The 20,479-nt window shown below is 41.3% G+C and overlaps 2 protein-coding genes across 2 annotated transcripts; one reads left to right on the plus strand and one right to left on the minus strand.

The window, feature by feature from the left end:
* Positions 1-1,235: 1,235 nt before the first annotated feature.
* LOC146550523 (U8 snoRNA-decapping enzyme) lies at positions 1,236-8,271 on the minus strand. Its single transcript, XM_085259720.1, has 5 exons — positions 8,126-8,271; positions 5,796-5,927; positions 5,607-5,647; positions 2,143-2,383; positions 1,236-2,052 (listed from the first exon to the last, which is right to left on the minus strand). The coding sequence occupies exons 2-5, from the start codon at positions 5,925-5,927 to the stop codon at positions 1,807-1,809; spliced, it is 660 nt and encodes a 219-aa protein (XP_085115846.1). The 5' UTR covers positions 8,126-8,271; the 3' UTR covers positions 1,236-1,806.
* Positions 7,805-19,925, plus strand: gss (glutathione synthetase). The gene is made up of 13 exons (XM_085259719.1): positions 7,805-8,521; positions 8,807-8,948; positions 10,322-10,467; positions 10,631-10,706; positions 11,704-11,843; positions 14,197-14,313; positions 14,647-14,727; positions 14,846-14,923; positions 15,048-15,117; positions 16,061-16,255; positions 16,399-16,480; positions 18,109-18,298; positions 18,423-19,925. Exons 2-13 carry the CDS (start codon positions 8,811-8,813, stop codon positions 18,544-18,546), a joined length of 1,437 nt encoding a protein of 478 aa, XP_085115845.1. The 5' UTR covers positions 7,805-8,521; positions 8,807-8,810; the 3' UTR covers positions 18,547-19,925.
* The last annotated feature ends 554 nt before the right edge of the window (positions 19,926-20,479 follow it).

Here is a 20,479-nt window from a genome sequence, read left to right on the forward strand (position 1 = left end):
TACCCCCCCCCCCCCACACACACACCTCACTGTCATGCAAGATGCAGCCGTCGACACACAAAAACACAAAAAGGGCCACAGGATCACATAAAAGGCAACCACAGACAGGAGCGATTGGTACTACCAGTCTCTTTTGCTTCCTGTCTATCGTGTCGGATGTGGTGCGTATTCCCCCCCTCCTCCTCACAGCTCAGAAAAACACGCTCGGATCGAGAGACGCGCACCGACAGCAGATCGCACCGTACTCCGCTGCACAAATTAATTCTACCTTCATCACTAATAGCATTAACACCTGCTCGATGATGAGTCAATCTGCATGTAGCCATGATTAATGGACACCCCTGTAAGAATGCAATAAGTCCCCATGAAATCCATTATGTTAGATGAGTGAACGAGCGGGATACTCTGCACATTTCTTCCACGCGTTCCAGCTTTTATCTGATGAATGCAGGAGGATGAATGCAGTGTAGTAATAATATGACATGGATAAATGATGCTCCTGCACCTGCAGAAGTTGACTGATTTAAAAATAAATAAAAATAAAATAAAACCAGAGAATGGATCTTATACTTTCAGTACAGTAGGTATCATGAACGCTGAGCAACATCCTGTCTCTGCTCTTCCTCACTGGCAGCAATAATGTTGGGGAATGAGGTTACTAACATCTGGAGCAAGCGCGTTATGTGCACCAAGGGTGCACTTAAACAGAATCAAATCTTCGCCTGCAGGCTGTATAGTATGTCACGGACGTAATTAATCCTCCACCACCAGCACCACCACTGCTGATGTGCTACAACTTCAAATGAAACCTACCAACAACAACAAAAAAAGAAAGAAAGAAAAGGAAATGTGAGGAGCACACAGACAAAGAATCCCTTCTGACTGAAAAGGCTGTAGATCATACACATCCTGCCTCATTATTGATACCAGCAGATAAAGGAAACCACAGGGTGCCTATGCAATGCCATATAAGGTAACCCCTCATCTTATGTTGCTTCTCTGAGTGCTGTGTAGCACTTTTGATAGATGCCTGTGAGATAAGTGTCAAAATTGCTGCTAGAATAACAGAAAAGTAACCTTCACCAGCACATAAAGATGTGACTGTAAATGTAAAAAAAAAAAAAAAATTTAAAAATGCTCTCGCGCCTTGTAATTAGCATTTCAATTTTGGCTGTTTGAAATCAACACAGTGCTGACGACTGAAATGAAGAGAAATGACAGGAAAGACTCAGACGTGATGGGCAGTGTGAACAGCTTTATTTCCATTAATTGTAAGGGAGCTGATAATGTTTTGCCCCAAACTGTTTGGTGCACAGTATGCAATTATGAGTCACCAGCTCAGAGTCAGCGTGACAGCATGAGTGTGAGTGTGGAGGTTTATGTGTGAGATTGTGCTGCGGAGGGTCAAAACCGAGCATAGGGTTAGTTCAGGCGGGCCACGGAAATCAAGCTCAGCTGAGACCCTTCTACACAGTTAATTGACAAATGTCAAATAGGGCACGCTATTTAAGCCGGTTCAGTCTGCCCACGGTTACTGTGCATCTACAAGCCGCTTTGGAACCCACCTCCACTCCTGCCTCTCTTATTTTAATGCCATGTCTGACTCAATTAGTGTCATATCCGTTGTCCTTAATGCCTGCTCTGTTCTTGCTGCTGGCCTCCCACCTTTGGCTTTCCATACTCATGTATGGCGGGGAGTTTCCAGAGTATAAGTTACAGTGGATTTGAAATCATCTTTTGTCTATAACAGTCCTGATGGATCTGTATTTACATTTTGAGAGGATGTAGCAATGCAGCTGCATTTTTTTAAAACTGTTTCCTCAATCCCTGGGTCAGTGCCAGGGCTGCTTGCAGGTCCTGTTTCGTGTGTGCATGAGTCTTTAGAGAGTGCGTCAGGGCTTTGTGCAACTCCCCGGGGGCGACCAGGTTGAGTCTCAGCATCGAGTGGACCAGCTGGGAGCGAGCGTTGCCGATGAAAGAGTGTGACAGGAAGGATGCGAGCCCTCCTCCTCCTTTCATGGTGTAGAGAGGGACTCTGACCATTCCCAGGACCTGGAGTCAGGCAGAGAAAGAAGGTGGTGAGGATCAGAGCATGAGATCAGGTAAATCGCTGCAATCAGTCACTCTGGAAGGACACATTACCTCCAAACCGTGATCTGCTGCAGTGGATGCAGCTGCCCTCTCCACCTCCCTAATCTGCTCTTCATCCATCTTCTTCACGTAAAAGTGAGTGATAAGACGTGAAGAGGAGGAGGGGGAGGAAGGAGGTGCATAGCAAGAATCCACATGATCTTCAACAGAGATTGGCAAAGCCAGGCCTAGCTCTTCTGACAATTCCCTGCTAAGCCCCGACTCAAGGGTCTCCTCCGAAGGGTTAACGAGCCTGAAGTGTGAGAATCAAAGGTCAGCAACAGATGTGAAAGTAGATAAACGATGTCAGAGGCACTGCTCTCCTGACAATAAATCACACTAATTGAAAGGCTAATTCAATTTAAAGCCCTAAGTTAGTTTGTCCAGGTGATGGTGCTGATCACTTCTCCTTCAAGTCACTAGATTTCGAGTCTCATCTTAGAAAATGTGCAAAAAAAATATAGTAACAAAAGCTCAACCTGAGCTGTTACAATAACAATATACCGGACATAATGGACGAAATGCACAGAGGCTAAAGATACAGTTTCACTGTGTTTGACAGTGCGCAAAAATAAAAACATTTGCCAAAGTGATCAGAGTGACGTTTGTATCCAGAAGAGCACAAGTACAGCAAAAAGAAAGCAAAAGGTAACAGCTAGCGGGATGTTAAATGCCTAAAAGCAAATCGCTTTGGATATCAGCCAACAACCGTTTTATACGGAACACTTGCTTATCAACAGCTCCGTGTGATTCTAACATATCAAGTTTGTCACGTTTTCTTTTTTTATATATATTTCAGAGCAATTTATAGGCTTCTATAAAAATCTCTGAAGGAGTTTAGGTGTGTTTTGTACTGTTGCCATAGTGTCAAAGCATTGGTCAACATCCAGATGCACATTTCCATTATCATTAGGAGAACACCGACAACTAAGAGCAGCTCTTTAGAGAGGTTCTTAACCCTCATAAATGTCACTGGAAGAGACAGAAAAGGCCACTTGCTGTCGTGCAATTAACTGAAGTGACCGCTGCTTTTACATGTATCGTGTCTCAGCAGGTCACTCTCTAACAAAGCTGTGTGGACAGAGCTGTGACTGGGCACAGTTGGGAGTCCTTTTTAACACGTTTATTATCATTATTGGTATCATTATCAATCTTTGTTACGCTTACTGAGTATTTTCTGCTGTGGTGCTTGGATTCTTTTGTTTTTTTTTCCATAGAACATGAGTGATAACTCATGCACAGCTTAATTGTGGCCCCACAATTAATAATAGGTTAAAATGGTGCTATTATGCATGTCCATATTAACAGGGCTAAAGATTTACATAATGAGGAAAATGTGAGTTAAGGCAATCCTCATGAGCCAACAGTTCAGGCTTCAGTGTTTGGGTCACAGAGAACAGCCCCACCCACATACCGTTAACAACATCTCTTCTTGAGGGGCAGCCAATCAGAAGAAAGTTGTCTGAAAGGGAAAGTGAACTTAAAGGGACAGTAGCTAAAAGTGTGGCTACATAGAGGCTCAGTATAAGATGAATGACTATTTTGAATTGTGAATCATGCAAAGCTACAATAGTAGATCAAATCAGTTAAAAAAAACTAAAATGGAAATAAGCAGTAGAGGGCCCCTTTGATGATGCGAGACGAGTGTAGTGCAGAATGAGCTGTGGTTCAAATAAACTCAAACTTTTTTTTTCCAGTTTGAGATGATTTTGCTTCCAACTTGGCACTGCTGCAGAGGGCAGTGACCCAGATGCTGTCTACAACAAATATATGGCTAAAAGTAACCATGAAATGTAGTGACACACTGTGTCAATACACAGACTTCAAAGAGCTCAGAAATTAAAAAACTTTTTTTTTTTTTTAGAGAAACGTATAACCACATTTCAATAGAACAGCCATCTGTGGCACAACCTGCTCTAATGTAATTCTGGTATAACCTCAAACTCAAAATCAGCCAATAACTATTTGTTTGACTGGTCTAAGGCATAAGAAAGCCAAAGAAACTCAAACTCTCACTCAATTTATCCAGGCATGTAGAATCAGTCACAGTGCCAACAGACTGATGATTTGAAGATATTAGTTTAGCATTCATAAGCAAAAAAACCCAAAACAAAAACATTTTGTCGCAAATAAAATGTAAATTTCTCATTTGAGCTGACGATGGCCACTGATACAAAGTGAACAGACTGCCTCCAAAAGGGCGACATGAATGTTTGTTCCAAATTGCAAATCGGAATTACCGTAACACCTTCAAGTCTGAGACCATGGTCCTGAACTGCAAAAGGGTGGAACACTCAGGGATGAGTTGTTGCCCTAACTATATCAGGATCTAGTTTACAAGCGAGGGTGAGTGAAGCAGCAGACTGGCAGATGGATTTCTGTGGCGTCTGCAGTCATACAGATGCTGTACAGGTATTCTGTGATAAAGAAAGAGCTGAGTGTGAAAGGAAAAGTGTGAGTTTACTGGTTGATCTACGCTTCTGCTCTCACTTATGACCACAAGTTCTGGGTGGAGGCAGTGGAAATGAGCTTCCTTCAAAGGTTGATCCCTTGTCCAAAGAGTTTGAGGAACTTGGACATTTAGGACGCACTCAGAGTATAGCCTCTACTCCTACATATCAAAAGGAACCAGTTAAGGTGGTTTGGGCATGTCTTACTGACAGAAGATGCCAGGGCAGTTCCAGGACACAGATCATGTGTCCTGGCTGGCTTGGGAATGCCTCGGGGAATGCCTCGGAGTCCCTCCCAGATGAGAAGGAGGAACTGGCCGGGGAGAAAGAGAGGGGACTTGTGCTTAGACTGCTGCCCCTGTGACTCTGACAAAAAATGGATGGATGTGTATGAATGCCTGCACAAGTCTAACAGCTAACTTTAGTAGCAGACCAAATTTACACAACTAACTAGTGTTTTGGATGTTTAATGTTGCCAGGCAGTACACGTTTTTGAAAGATTTCTTCATACACCACCTGCAGCAGTATATTAAAAACAGAGGCTACACAATTCATATGTAGTTGTATCAATAGAGCTGCCACTGTTGCTATTTGCTGACGTAGTTTTCTCTTGTTTTGCATATGTCTCTATCATTTTTCAGCCCTGTCTCTTTGCCTCCTCGTTATATAATTTCACTGTGCTGGCAAATGAAATGCCAGAGATCCTGGCAGCGACTACAGTAAATCACAAAGGCACAAGTGATTCATTTAGCAGAATACTAATTAAGCAGTATGTGACAATCTCAATCTTTACAAATAGGGGTTTAAGGCAAGATAAGTCACTTTAAACAAGAAGCCGTCAGGCACATTTTATCATCGCCAATCCTTGCAGGACGAGGATTGTAGCATCAGTGTTTGAATGTTTGTTCTGAGCTGTAAAGGGTTTCTTTTTTCTTTCTTCTGTGAAGAACAAGAAGGCTTTACAAACCAAAAGCTAAAATGTACCTATGTTTGCAAGGAGCAAAAGCAGCACCAGGAAAGACTCACCCGCCAGGGAAACCCAGCAGACCGTCAAAGCGCATCTGCATCTGTGGAAGTGACACACAGAAATATGCCTGTTCACTCAAAGAGGCAGACATGTAAAGGTGTGTGTGTGTTAGAGTAGCTCAAATGACACACACACACACACACACACACACACACACACACACACACACACACACACACACACCTCACCAGTATGATATGTTTGATGGGAATTCTTCCAAACAGCTGAGCTTTCGTGTCAGCGTAGAGCATCACATGGCACGCATGCCTGCAGCCTGAGCATGCCAATGCCTCCGCCCTCGACAGCTGTCCACTCGCCATCTACAAGCATACACACAAACACAGTGCTAAATTATACAGTCACAGTTCAGTGCTTCCTGAACACACTGGCTGGATGCCCTCTTTTGCCATGTGCTACCAAAGTGACATCATCCTATTATAGCTGCTCTTTTTGGTCATTTGTTCTCCCTCATATGCTGAGCCAACAGACCTTAATGAAACCTACTGATTAGCTGGAAGGCCTGTGGGCTTGTATGCAGAAAAAAAAAACACAACAGATCTGAGTGACTTGCATTGGGAAAGCTTTAGCTCCCTCTACTGGGGTGGAGCAAACTGTGGAGTGAGATAATCCCTGTTCCATAGTGAACTTTTCCTCAAAATTTGGAATATGATTATGAATTTTGACACAGTTGCCTTTCATTCAGTATCATAACCAAGTCAGCACAGAAACGGCAAGTCTATTTTATGAGGATATGGAGGAGTATGTGAGACTCAGAAGAAGAAAGACAAATGAGCTGGGATTGATCAGAGATGTGTGTGAGACTTGCTGAAAACTACAACAAATGGTTGCAGGCTGTTCCAGCAAAAAGGAATCACAACTGACTATTAGCATTGGGGAGGGAATTAATTTAGACCTTGGTGGTTTTCATTTTTATGAAATTATTTTGTTTCTGTGTGCAAAGTAAAACAATGTAAGCATACAAAATAAAACAATTAATCTGTATTTCCTCAGATCTCAGATTAATGTATTCTTTGGTCAGCTTTTTAAAATTCTTTATAGTTCATTAAAATTGAAAGAGGCTGTCATTTAAAAATGGACTAAAGATGCTTTGCTCAAAGTCAGTTATTTAATTTTGATTTTTTTTTTCAGTTTCAGTCTTTTATACTTTAGGTTCTAACTGGAAAAATTATGCTAAATCCTCAGCAGCCAGGGTTAGTGTTGTATATTAGCAAACCATATGGGCCTTACGGGCACCACCGACTGGAGACCCACTACAGAGAAGATCCAATTAAGACTCAGTGAGTCAGAATATTGTTTAGTGAAAACCAACAATGAACAGCATTAAAACACGCTCTAAAATCAAGGTTTTTATGATTGAAGTATGACTGCCACCTTCTGACAGTGGTAGAACATTACATCCAAACAGCTGGCACTAAAAATAAGGTGAAATATACATTTCAGACCAAAAAAACCCCAAAACCGTCACATTGGCCATAACATTTTTAGATATTTTTTAACTTTATATCCAGTTAAATATTGGAAACTCATGCTCATTTCTAATTTTGATCGATTGCCTATCAAAATAAATCATGTCTGGCCTATGATGACATTTTGTGTGCTGAAGTGGCTGAAGGTGCAAACACAGACGTCTCTGCAACAGTGTATGAATAAAATACATCACCATGTAATCCAGAACTGAGAAAATGCTAATAACCCACAAATTTGTTTTGTGGAACTCTTTCCTTTGATCTGTCAAAACATATATATTTTGTCAAGTTTATTCCTTTTTTCAGTTTTCCTGCTCGAATTCAAATCCATTCTTTGCAGTTGTGCGCATGGATGTTTTAATGATCCGTAGATGGCTCAACAATCTGGTCCCCCAGATTCGTCCTTTTCACCGAGCGGTCGTCTCTATTGCCAGTATGACACACAGGTATCACTATCATCTTCAGACAACAATGAAATTATTTTTTATTAAAAAAATAAATAAATTATTTAATATTGACACGTGTATGCATTTGCACGAGCTGGAGATGGAAACCTTTTTTGTCGAGGTCTTTAATCTTGTCAAACTATATGACATACGACCACGCGGTGAAAAAGACGAATCTGCGGATCCAACATCTGAAACACGGAGAATGGAATATGTAAACAAATCCAACCAGTTAACAAAACAGTTAACCTGCAACACCGGCACTCTCCGCTCTGCGCTTACACTTCCCCATCGTTTAGCAAGCTAAAATGCGCGGTAAAGGCTGGGTAAGCATGGACGTTATAAACATGAGTATATTTCCCCAGCATTAAGTTAATAAGTGTGTGTTTCTATTTGTTTATTTAAGGAGATTGATGTCTTAACTAACATTCAAACACTGTTATCGTACAGTTTATAAATTATTTTCTTTATATTTTGACATAATAGCAACACGAAATAAAGGTTAGTGCCGCGTTTGGTCAAACAATATTACTTCTAATCAAAAATGAAGTAAACCCGCTTGTTTAATAAGTCACACGCATTTACCTCTGTTCTACATTAAATGCTGTCTCATTCTTCAGTCAGCAGTGCCTTTTCAAAACTTCTGGCTTTTCCGATGACGTTCTGGCCGTTGATTGGCTAAGCGAAGCATGTGGTTCCGGTTAGCTCCCCGGTCAACCAATCAGCTTTGGTTAGTAGTAGCCGTTCAGCCGGTTCATCTAGTTTATGCGTCAGGGATTGAAGTGTGTACATGCTCCGGTTAGGTCTTGTGATGCACCGTGGAAGGTAAAGGGTGGCAGTCTTAATCGCTCTCTGCATAAGTGTGCAAGTACTTGATGAGAACACAGTCCAAGGGAACCTTCTAGGTTGATGGCTAACTAGCTTCTACTACCGGTGACTGCTAACAGACGGTGTTAAACGACCTGGTTAAAACTTAAGCAGGTAAGTTAGCCACATGTGCTGTTTTGATGTTATAAACTATCCTATAACACGATTATTACAGAAAAGAAAATGTTTAATGTATTGTTTAATGTTACTATCGATGTATGACGTGTTTCATTGTAATTATTGTTATTTAAATATAATTTATTTTAGTATTTACGCTTGTGTATTGTGTATATGTATATGTGTATCATTTAAAGCAGTTTAGGAAATTTAAGTGATGAGCAAACACTCCGGTAATAACGTTAGCAGTAATAGTAATCTTATTTGGTTATCCTACTTCAGGTGAATGAGAATGGCGCAAGGGCTACCAGACGAGATGCTGATGAACTCGGCTTTGATAAAAAAATTGGCAGAGGAGGCAAAAGACTCAGCCGTTACACAGGGTGTCCTAATGAGGCTCCAGGAGACCCCCAACTCATCTGAGGTGCGAATTATACACACATGTAGCATGTAGCGGTTGTAGCATTGAGGGGTGGCTGTAGGTCAGGAGGTAGAGCAGGTCATTGATCGTGGCTGGCTGCTCCAGTCTGCATGCCAAATGTCACTGGGCAAGATACTATCCACAAGTTGTGTGAATGTGTGTGAATGTTAGATAGAAAACACATATAAAAAGTATAGAAAAAAGTGCCTGTATGAATGGGTGAATGAGGCAAGTTGTATAAAGTACTTTCAGTGCTTAGGTAGAGTAGAAGAGCACCATATAAGAAACAGTCCATTTACCATTTACATGTAGAAGCACTTTCACTGGTTTTTCATTGCTGGATAAGTGTTAGTATAGTTATATAATCTTAAAGAGGGAATGTGTACTTGTGAAACTCATATAAAATTTGCAAGTCTGCTCAGGTATGATTTTGAATCGTCTTATTATATTCATTCTTGCCCCATCCAACAACTGCACCTGAAAGAGTAAAGCTACAGACCATGAGAATACATTTCCTCAAAATATTCATTCAGGGGAAGACGCTACATATTTGTAACATGTAGTGTATATTTGTAATATTATACTTTTCCTGGTGTTAGGTTTAGTGAAGCCACGTAACAAAGCACGTTCCCTTGTTGCTTTTGGATTATGGAACTACTGGGAACATGTTGACTGACTGATTCTTAAACAAACAGGTAACCAGTGAAGGGAGGCTAAAATTTCAGTAATCTGGTCTTGCTTCTCTTTAGCCATTAATAGGTAACCTACAGTATTTTAGACCAGCTGCAAACGTGTAATAGATGTCATATTAAGACCAATGCACAGTTCTCCTGGCAACGGACAAACCCAGAGTCGTCCATCGGATTGCCAGACGGAGACTTTTGGGAATATAGCGTATGACCAGTTGCAGGTCTTTAAAACAAAGGGTTAATTCAATCATACTGAACTGAATGAGACTGACCTTAACAACTGATTTAATCTGTTTGTCCAGTTTTAGCTGAATGTGATTGAATGGCCATGAGCAAAGTAGTGAAGTAGTTATACTTTAAATAAATGCTTAAACTAAAAAAAAAAAAAGTAAGTAAACATTTTTTTCAGCATCTTTAACAGAATTCATATGTTAGGTAATAAGCCTCAACAACAAAGATCACATACCAGTGGAATGTTAAACCGTTGCTGATGAAAAGGCCGTGTTGAATGTGAAGTCATGTTAGGAATTTGTTCTGCCTTAGGGCAGAGGATTTCAGAGAGATCTTTATTAAGCCCGTGTTTTGAGTCCACAAGCCATCTCCAATGTTTGTCCAACAGTTTTGTTTGTTTTGTTTTGTTTCCCCTGGTCAGCATTCTTTTCTCACATTTTACATCTCGTTTTTCAGGTGGTCTCCTTTGCTCCATTCACACTGTTCCCCACACCTGTACCTAAAGCTGTATTCTCCCAGGCTCTGGCAGTGCAAACACACTACAACACCCTGGTGGACAAGATTAGTCAGGATGCAGACTTCCTACAAGAAGCTTTGGCTAGGTAGGATGCATTATGACCTCATGTATGTGGTTTGGAAGAAAAAAACTCATTATTGTCACAGTCTCTGAAGTCTGTCTTCAAATGACCCGTTAGTTTAATTCAAAATGAATACACTGTGATGAAAAACCTGCTGACAAGATTTGAACAAAGTGTCTGTTTACAGCACCATCGCTGTGGATGATTTCACTGCAAGGTTGTTCAAAATCCACCAACAGATCCTTAAAGAAGGCAGGTCACAGGTACGTCAGCACAGCCCCGATGACACTGGTGTTAGGGGGAGCTCAGGAGGCAGAGTCTGTAAGTTGGAAGTTTGGCGGATTGATTACCCAGTTTGTCCAGATTCCAGTTTTCTTAGGCAAGATGATGAACCCTGAGTTTCCCCCAGTGCATCCAGTGTGTGCGAAGTTAGACAAGGCAGTTTGGAGGCTTTTGTGTGGTTGGGTGAATAGGGTTTGCAGTAAAATGTGCCTTTCAGTTAGAGCAAAGTGCTGCATAATTATCATTCCATTTCCCATCATCATTGTACTTGAGCTGTTTGGGCTCTAAGGCCTTGGTGTGTTGCTAAATCCAACAAAGCTGTTTGCTTGCACTCAATAAGGATTCAAAAGTAGTGAAAAGAAAGAGTGTATAAAAAATCAAACAGTTTCTAGTTAAGGAAGATTGGATTTCAAATAGAGTATTTGTAGAATGAACATCTTGGGTCATCACTGCAGGTGTGAGGTTGTGTAAACGTTTACAGGAATGATTTTTCAGCCTATCTGTTCCTTTGGGGTGTTGGCTGTTTTGGGTTACCTTCACCACTATGTATTTTCACCATGAAAACCTTTCTATCTGGCTTCTTTTGGGGCCATTTTTGGAGGGAATTTTTTAAAAAGTTAGAAATGGAACGATGATGCAGGCTCTTTTCTTTTTGGGCTTCGTATGCTAGCCATTAAATCCTGAGAGATTTCTTATGAGAAAAAAAGACAGGGAACGACAGGGAGGAGAGGGGTGAGAGGCAAAAGCTATATTTTGGCTAAAACTAAAATCTTGTTTCAATTATCAGCTGTTTTGCTTTATTGCTTGACAAAGTTCTTCACAATTTTCTAAAACTCTGTGACATCTTTAGATCTGCTGTAGCATAGAATGAAGAAAACCATTAGGTTCTTACAACAGTGTAGCTGGGACCATAAAAATCTATTAATGGATTATAAAGTGACCAAATGCTGCAGCTGGGATTCTTTGCCTTTGTTACAGTCCATTGTGTTGGGTCTCAATCGGTCTGACTACATGCTGGACCAGAGAGAGAATGACACGCCATTGCTAAAGCAGATAGAGATCAACACCATTGCTGCCAGTTTCGGAGGCCTTTCATCGCGCACGCCAGATGTACACAGGTAAGCAGGTCATTTATGTGTCACCCATATTCTGTAGGTTAGCCACTAGAACTCAGCAGTAAGAGTGATCATGTTGGCCAAGACCTTCAAATATATTTACTGTCATCTTTATAGCCACCGTTTCACACAGCTACTTTACCCTTATTTAAAAAAAAAGATAAATAAAAACCCCACATTCTTTTATTTCCCTTACAGTTGACACCAATCTCTTTGCTTTGCTGTCAGTAGGTTTGGGATTTAATACAGCTATAAACAATCTACAGGGTGGGCCATTTATATGGATACAGCATAATAACATGGGAATGGTTGGTGATATTAAAGTCCTGTTTGTGGCACATTAGTATACGTGAGGGGGCAAACTCCTCAAGATGGGTGGTGACCATGGTGGCCATTTAGAAATCGGCCATCTTGGATATATCGTTTTTTTTTCAATAGGAAGAGGGCCATGTGACACATCAAACTTATTGGTAATTTCACAAGAAAAACAATGGTGTGCTTGGTTTCAACGTAACTTTATTCTTTCATGAGTTATTTACAAGTTTCTCTTAGTTCACAGCCATTGACATGTCAAAGAGGTTAACACGTGAGGAGCGGATCGAAATTGCGTTAATATCTGGTGATACCGGGTCATTGCAGCAGATTTCAATGTAAGACACCCTACGAGATCACCCATCTCCCATGCTACAGTTAGCAAACTGCTTGCTAAGTTTCATGAAACTGGTTCAGTGTTGGATTTGCCAAAATGTGGACGCAAGAAAACTGTCACTAATGAAGAAACATCAGTGGGTGTCCTAGCTTCATTCAGCAAGAGCCCACAGCGTAGCACTCACCGCATGTCACTGGAGAGTGGCATTAGTCGAACATCCCTTCGGCGGATATTAGCTACTCACAAATGGCACCCTTACAAACTCCAGCTACTGCAGCATCTCAATGAGGATGACCCAGATTGGCACACAGAATTTGCAGAATGGGCAAAACAAAAATTGGAACAGGGCCCTCAGTTCACGAAGAAGATTTTGTTCAGTGATGAGGCAAACTTTTATGTGAATGGTGAAGTTAACAAACAAAACCACCGCTATTGGTCTGACACTGACCCACATTGGATGGATCTCTCCAAGACTGTTGGAACAACAAAACTGATGGTTTAGTGTGGTATATGGGGTACAACGATAGTGGGTCCATTCTTCATCAATGGAAACCTCAAGGCCACTGGATATTTGAAATTGCTACATGATGATGCGTTTCCCTCTTTATGCACTGAAGCTGGCACGTTCCCTGAGTTTTTCCAGCAAGATGGTGCACCACCACATTATGGGTGCCAGGTCCGAGCATTCCTAGATGAACAGTTTCCTGGAAAGTGGATTGGTCGTCGTGGGCCAGTTGAATGGCCCCCAAGGTCTCCCGATCTGACCCCCCTTTTATCTTTGGGATCATCTGAAGGCAATTGTCTATGGTGTGAAGATATGACATTTGCAACACCTGAAACTACGGATACTGGATGCCTGTGCTGGCATTTCTCCTGCGGTGTTGCTATCAGTGTGTGAAGAGTGGGAGAAGAGGGTTGCATTGACAATCCAACACAATGGGCAGCACACTAAACACATTTTATAAGTGGTCAGAAACTTGTAAATAACTCATGAAAGAATAAAGTTACGTTGAAACCAAGCACACCATTGTTTTTCTTGTGACATTACCAATAAGTTTGATGTGTCACATGGCCCTCTTCCTATTGAAAATACAAAAGTTATATCCAAGATGGCCGACTTCTAAATGGCCACCATGGTCACCGCCCATCTTGAGGAGTTTGCCCCCTCACATATACTAATGTGCCACAAACAGGACTTTAATATCACCAACCATTCCCATGTTATTACGGTGTATCCATATAAATGGTCCACCCTGTATAAAAGATAGACATAGCTTTTGTGTCTGAAAAATGAAGCCACTGCAGAAGTTCTTTTAATCTGCATTCTTTTCAGTGGCCAGGGGGGGGCGCCTCTTGTGGTTGTGAAAGATATTCCGTTGTATAGACGTCTACATGAAAATGCCCCTGTTATGAGTTTATAGGCTCATTAATGTCATGTCTTATTAAATACAATATAAAGTTAATTTAATATAGACTATAAAAGGCAGGATTGATCGACAAGTTGCTAGCCTATGGCTGTACAATTTCCCTCAGTTTATCAGTTTCAAGGTGGCAAGATGATGGCAGCGAAAATGCTCATCTTAAGGCGTCACAGGCGACTTAGAGTGAGACTGGATTGTTCGAGGCATGGTCAGGAAATAATGATGATAATAATGATAATGTGCTGTGATTAGGTTTGCTGAGAGTGCTTACAATCTTGCTTGACAGACATATCCTGAAGATGGCCGGCAAGCTGGAGGAGAGCGAGCGTATCCTGGATAATAATCCTGCAGCTGGTCTGGCCAGGGCTATTGCCAAAGCCTGGGAGCTCTATGGATCAGAGAAGTAAGAATGAAGTACATCCATCGAGTACATGCCAGACATGCTGTTGATCGCTCTTTGCTTTATTCACTTGGTCTAATTATGTCACCATACATGATGAATTAATTAGTACATCCAGAATAAAACATCTTGCCAGTGGAGCTGTACATTCAAACACTGCTTCTGCTGGTGTGGTTGCTCAGTGCATCATAATATTACAAACATTTCTTCAGGACAACAAAGGCCAGTGACAGTTTTGGTAGTATGGGGCACCAAAAAGCAAATCATTTCAGTTAAAATCAAAACCGTGAGAACCAAAAGTCCAGAAATTTTGAGATGCAGTTGTTGTCGTTGCAGAGCAGTCGTCGCGTTCTTTGTGGAAGACGTCCAGAGAAATATCTTTGATCAGCGATTCGTTGAGTATGAACTTTGGAAGAGGTAGGTGTGTGTGAAGGGTTAGAGCTCTCATACCTGCATGTTTTCTTTGTGTGGAAGTTAAAACATTATCTTAAAGCATTTGAAGAGTTGTGCTTTTCACCAACATGCCGTGTTTCAGAAACATTCACGTAATAAGACTGCGGTTTGAAGATGTCTTTAAAGCAGGGTCCCTTGATCAGGACAAGAGGCTTTTTGTGTAAGTCGATTTCTGTCAGCTCACAATGCACTGACACATTATTTAAGTGTATTATTCTCAAACAAAAACTGTGTTACGCATAGCAGTGGTCCTTAATGTGTCTTTTATGTCGCTTTCACTTCAGGGACGGCAAAGAGGTCGCCGTGGTGTATTTCAGGAATGGTTACATGCCTGACAACTACACTTCTGAACAGGTCCAACTTTTGATTTGCACACAGAATGGAAGATTACATTAGAGTTTAGTTAGAAACATGCAACATGCAGACTTACTTAAAATGATTCGTATTCATGAGAAACTAGAACGTCATTATCATCCAGTTTATTTCTTTCCCTGCCTAGCAACACCAAGTCTAGCCCTGATTGGCTGATATAAGTGACAACAGACCTGTCGCCTTGTCAGTCTGAATGGGTGATTAGATGGTAAATGGCCTGTATTTGTATAGCGCTTTACACTACATTCAGTCATTCACACACTGGGGATGGCAAGCTACATTGTAGCCACAGCTGCCCTGGGGCGCACTGACAGAGGTGAGGCTGCCGGACACTGGCGCCACCGGGCCCTCTGACCACCACCAGTAGGCGACCTAGACTGTTGGTGCCGGGGCTCGAACCGGCAACCTTCCGATTACAAGACAAACTGCCAACTCTTGAGCCACAATGTTCTCTGCAACATTGTGTGTAGATACGTGCAGCTGTGTGTTAATTCTGCAGGCAGGAACAGGAAGTGAAGGAAAACTGGCGAGCACCATGGAACCAACACTTAATTGGACATAACGAGTTAAAACAGTTTGCAAATTTAAGCCAAACTGCTGAATTTACTGTCCAGGCTCTCTTTGATAGTGTGACTCTGTGTTGTTCTCCTTCATTCTTCTGTCTCTGTCAAATCTCAGCATAATATAAACCAACTATTGTCACGCTCTGCTGGTCGGTGTGCTGGCTGTTTTGTCTGGAATCTCAACCACGAGAAAGTTTGTACGAACGAAGCTAAAAAAAACCTGCGACAGTGTGTAAAACGTTATTAGCAGCAGTGAAATAAGATTCCAAGAGTTAGTGAAATGATAGAGGCTATTTTATGCTGGAAAATCATCTAATGATAAAAAGACAAGCAGAGAATTCATTGTCTGTTTTCAATTACAGAGCTGGGATGCTCGTCTCCTCATGGAGCGCTCTCGAGCTGTGAAGTGTCCAGATATCAGCACTCACCTGGCTGGTACCAAGAAGGTTCAGCAAGTGCTCGCCAGACCCGGAGTCCTGGAGAGGTTCTTCCCGGACCAGCCTCAAGCTGTGCAGCAGATCCGAGCGACGTTCGCCGGCCTCTACACTCTAGACATGGTGAGAAAAAGCACACGATTTTTTCATTGTTTGGAAAGTTTGGCATTAGATAATCCTCACCTGGGTGTTGATGTTCAGTGTAAGCAATATCATCCACATTTTATTCCTCTCATTTATTTCTCTGTGGTTGTGCTCGTCTACAGGGTCCAGAGGGGGACAAAACAGTGTCAATGGCCTTGGCAGCACCAGAGCGGTTTGTCTTGAAGCCTCAGCGAGAAGGAGGAGGTAAACTGAACTTTTTAATAAAGCACACTTGATGTTAACACCAGAAGCAAATGATGGAACTTGTGTTTGCTGCTCACCATTTGTTAAACTCGGGAAGTTTAAGCAGTGCATGGATCTGCACACACGTGCAGTATTTGCTTCATTCCACGTATGAGCTAGCCTCAGTCAAAACAGTAATGACACATACATGACTGCCTGCTGTTTTGCATTACTGTGTATCTACTGTGATTCATGCATGCTGTACTGTGACTGAGATAATAGTGTGTATGAGACACACTTGACAACAACATTGATCAGGATGTGAAAAAGCTACCAGATACAAGTTGTCAGCAGGTTATGGCTGACTAACCACCCTGCCTTACATCACTCTGGGCTAATACTGTAAAAAGCAATCATTAGTTTTCTTTGTAATATCAGAGCATTTGTTTTGATAAATACTTAGGTCAGTATCAGGGTTCATATGAGCTATTTTAGCAGTAATTTTACACATGAACTGGAAGGAGAACTTTGAGGAGCTGATGAATGTAGAAGATGAAAGAGAGAGGAGGATGGAGGAGGGGAGTTAGATGAGAGGGCAATCTGACCAGACCGTTTAACAGAGACTGAGAGGATGCCCGAGGAATGGAGAGGTGTGCTGCTGCTGATTTTCAAGAACAAGACAGATGTGCAAAGCTGTAGTAACTACAGAAGGATAAATCAAGAAGCTTTGGGACAAAGTTGCTGAGACTAGGTGAAAATGAGAGGTGACGTTCAGTGAGCAGGAGTGTGGCTTCGTGCTGAAAAGAGCACAACAGATTCTCTGGAGAGAAGGTGAAGGAAAGTCAGCTGACGCGAGACAGAATACATGTATGTGAGTCAGAGGGAGGCAGGTATAATGGTGGAGATAGAAGAAGTAGAGATAGTGAAGGTAGATGAGATTTAATACTTGGGGTCAACTATCCACAGCAACAGACAGCACACAAGAGAAGTAAAGAGTTGGGTGCAGGCAGGGTGGAGTGGGTGGAGACAAGTGTCAGAGGGGATTTGTGACAGAAGGATAGCAGCAAGAGTGAAAGGGAAGGATTACAAGATGGCAGTGAGGCCTGCTATGATGTATGGTTTGGTGACAATGGCATTGACAAAAAGACAGGAGGCTGGGCTGGAGGTAGCAGAGCTGAAGATGGAGCTGCCAGGCAGGAGGAAGCGAAAAACCAAAGAGATTGATGGATGTGGTGAAGGAGGACGTGCACAGGGTTGGTGTGACAGAGGAGGATGTTAGGGATAGCATGACAAAGGGGCAGATGATCCGCTGTGGCAACCCCTAAAGGGAGCATCTGAAAGAAAGACTACTTGAGGCAGTATTTGTTTAATATTTCTTTATTCTAAATATGTAGCAACTTGCTTGTACTAGCAAGCAGGCTAGCATTATCCAACATAAGTAGGAAAAAACCCAGCCAAATAAAGATCTCTCCATTTGCCTGTCAGACTGGCCGGGTGTAGCCAGGTGTGGTTCACTGGGTAAAACTGAACTTTCTCTTCACTAATTTTAAAAAGTGTTTTACAAAAGTTTGCTCATCTGCTAATGTGAAATAATTCCTATCTAGCCATGTCCATTTTATCTATACTTAAGTGTAGAATTGTTTTTCTAGGTAACAACATTTATGGATCAGAGATCTGCCAGGTCCTGGAAGAAGTGAAGGAGAGTACCGAGCGTACAGCCTATATTCTGATGGATAAAATCCATCCAACCCCTGTAAGGAACTACCTGATGAGACAAGGCAGCCCCCTGAAAATAAGCAACTGTCTCAGTGAACTGGGAGTGTTTGGAGCATATGTAAGGTATGTGACCACTACTGCATTGATATTAAATGCATTTTGTTTGTGGCTGTTTTTTTAGAAGTATTTGCAGATTCCCAGTGTAGTGGTTGTTTCTAATTTTAGCCTTTTCTTTGTTTTCTTACAGACAGGGTAAAGACATGGTGACAAATGAGTGTGTGGGCCATCTGCTGAGGACCAAGAGCTCAGAACACTCAGACGGGGGCGTCGCAGCAGGAGTGGCCGTGCTCGACAATCCTCTGCTGTTCTGAGATTTCACACTCCTGCCTGCACATACAAACCACAGTGAAGTCACAGCAGAAATGTCTCTTTAAAAAAAAAAGAAAAAGTCTTTGTTTATTTTTTTAATAAGTTCAGTAATTAAGTGAAGAAGAGTGATTAGATAAATTGTTTCTTGCATTTTTGAATTAATGATTGTGTTTAGGATTATTTCAGAAACATGTTTAGAGGATCTTTGTAAGCCTGTATTTACTTTAAAAGAAGGGAAGCACTTCTTCATTCTACAGAAAAGGTGACACATTACAGATGAGTTCATAAAAAGTGTCACTGTCACTCTTTCAAGGCTCTGTCACTTGGTAAAGTAGGCCTAGGCTGCCATCTTGTGGCAGTGTGTTGTTACTACAACATATGAAATTGTGTTTCTATTGGAAATATAATTCAGCGCCACTGAGCCGCTCTCAGTTACAAACTGAACCCGTTTTTTTAGACATATAAATCACTAAAGACAGTGAAGCTTTTGGTTTTGTAAAAGTGGTTCATAATCAAAATGCACGTTAATTTTATAAGGTTGAAGAGCAGTTAGCAGTGCATTCATGGACGTCTTTTGTCACGATGGCATGAACTACAAACGTGAGCTCCAGGTGAGACTGCACAGAAGAACAAGTGTCCTTAAACTGCATCAACTGATGACTTCTTACAATTTTATTCTGTGTTTTTATAATCTTTGTGTACACATACTAACACAAGCTACTGTAACTTAGAGAAGCTCAGCAATATATTATTAAGTATACAAACAGTTCCAGGTTCTGGACTTTTTGAAGGGCCCACTTTGGATCATGTGAAGGACGTTCAGTTTTTCTTCTTCTAGGCATTGAAGGGTTAATGCTGTTAATTGCATAGTACAGTGACAGATAACTTGCTGAAGTTGGTGCACCTTGTGGACCAAAGAATAATATCCAGTATGATGTAAATGAAAAAAATAAATGTTATGACTGTAAGGCTGGACTTTCTTCTCTGTTCATTTGCCTAACCCTAGCCCCAAGTAGCCCCTATTCAGCGACAGGTTGCTTCTCCCAAAGTCAAGAACCAACAGACTTAAAAACTCCTTTGTCCCAAACGCCATCCAGCTGTTTAACTCCTCGTTGGAGGAGAGAGGGAGGGGAAACGGGGACAAAGGAGAGTGGGAACAACTGAGCTGTAGTGGGTTTTTTTACACTGTGCAATATTCACAATATTTCCTCTTATATTCGACTGTGCAATAGACTCACTCAAATGTGCAATCCACAGGTATTCCTATTTATCCATATTATATATTCTGTGTATATATATATAAATATATATATATGGTATATTTATGTTTAAATTCTGCTCTGATTCCCCTTGATTGTATCTGTAACATGCAACTTCTGTCAGTGCTACTGGAAACTGAATTCCCCGGAGGAACCCACCTGAGGGATTAATAAAGTTTCATCTAATCTAATCTAGTGAGATCAGTCTCACATGTCTGATCATAGAAATTGTGGACTTTTCAGGAAATGTATTTAAAAAACTAAAACAAGAGTAAGATGGGACAGTTAGAAGGAAATAAGAAACTCAATTCATTTTTAAATAAATTGTTCCCATATGTCTATATGCTGTCAAACTGGCAGTAAGAAACATGGTTTTAAATAGCTCTATATGGCATTACTAGCACTTCGACCTTCAGATCAATTTATTAACGAAGAGGTCACAGGTCAAATGTGACATATGTTTATACACTACTTTCTACATGATGACAATACACAGTACACTTTTAAGAGTCATACTTTCTAAATTATAAGGCTTTTTGTCAATTTTTGACCAACAGATCATGACACTGACCTTGAAAACCTCTGTGGATGTTGGGTGAAATCAAATGGATTGGTCACTTGAGCCCACACTACACCCCCACAAGGTTTTTTTTTTTTAATTTTTTTTATTTTTGTA

Source organism: Mchenga conophoros, linkage group LG20 (assembly GCF_057382185.1).
Source record: "Mchenga conophoros isolate Kocher_MC1m ecotype Shallow Benthic linkage group LG20, M_conophoros_male_GT1.1, whole genome shotgun sequence".
NCBI lineage: Eukaryota > Metazoa > Chordata > Actinopteri > Cichliformes > Cichlidae > Mchenga > Mchenga conophoros.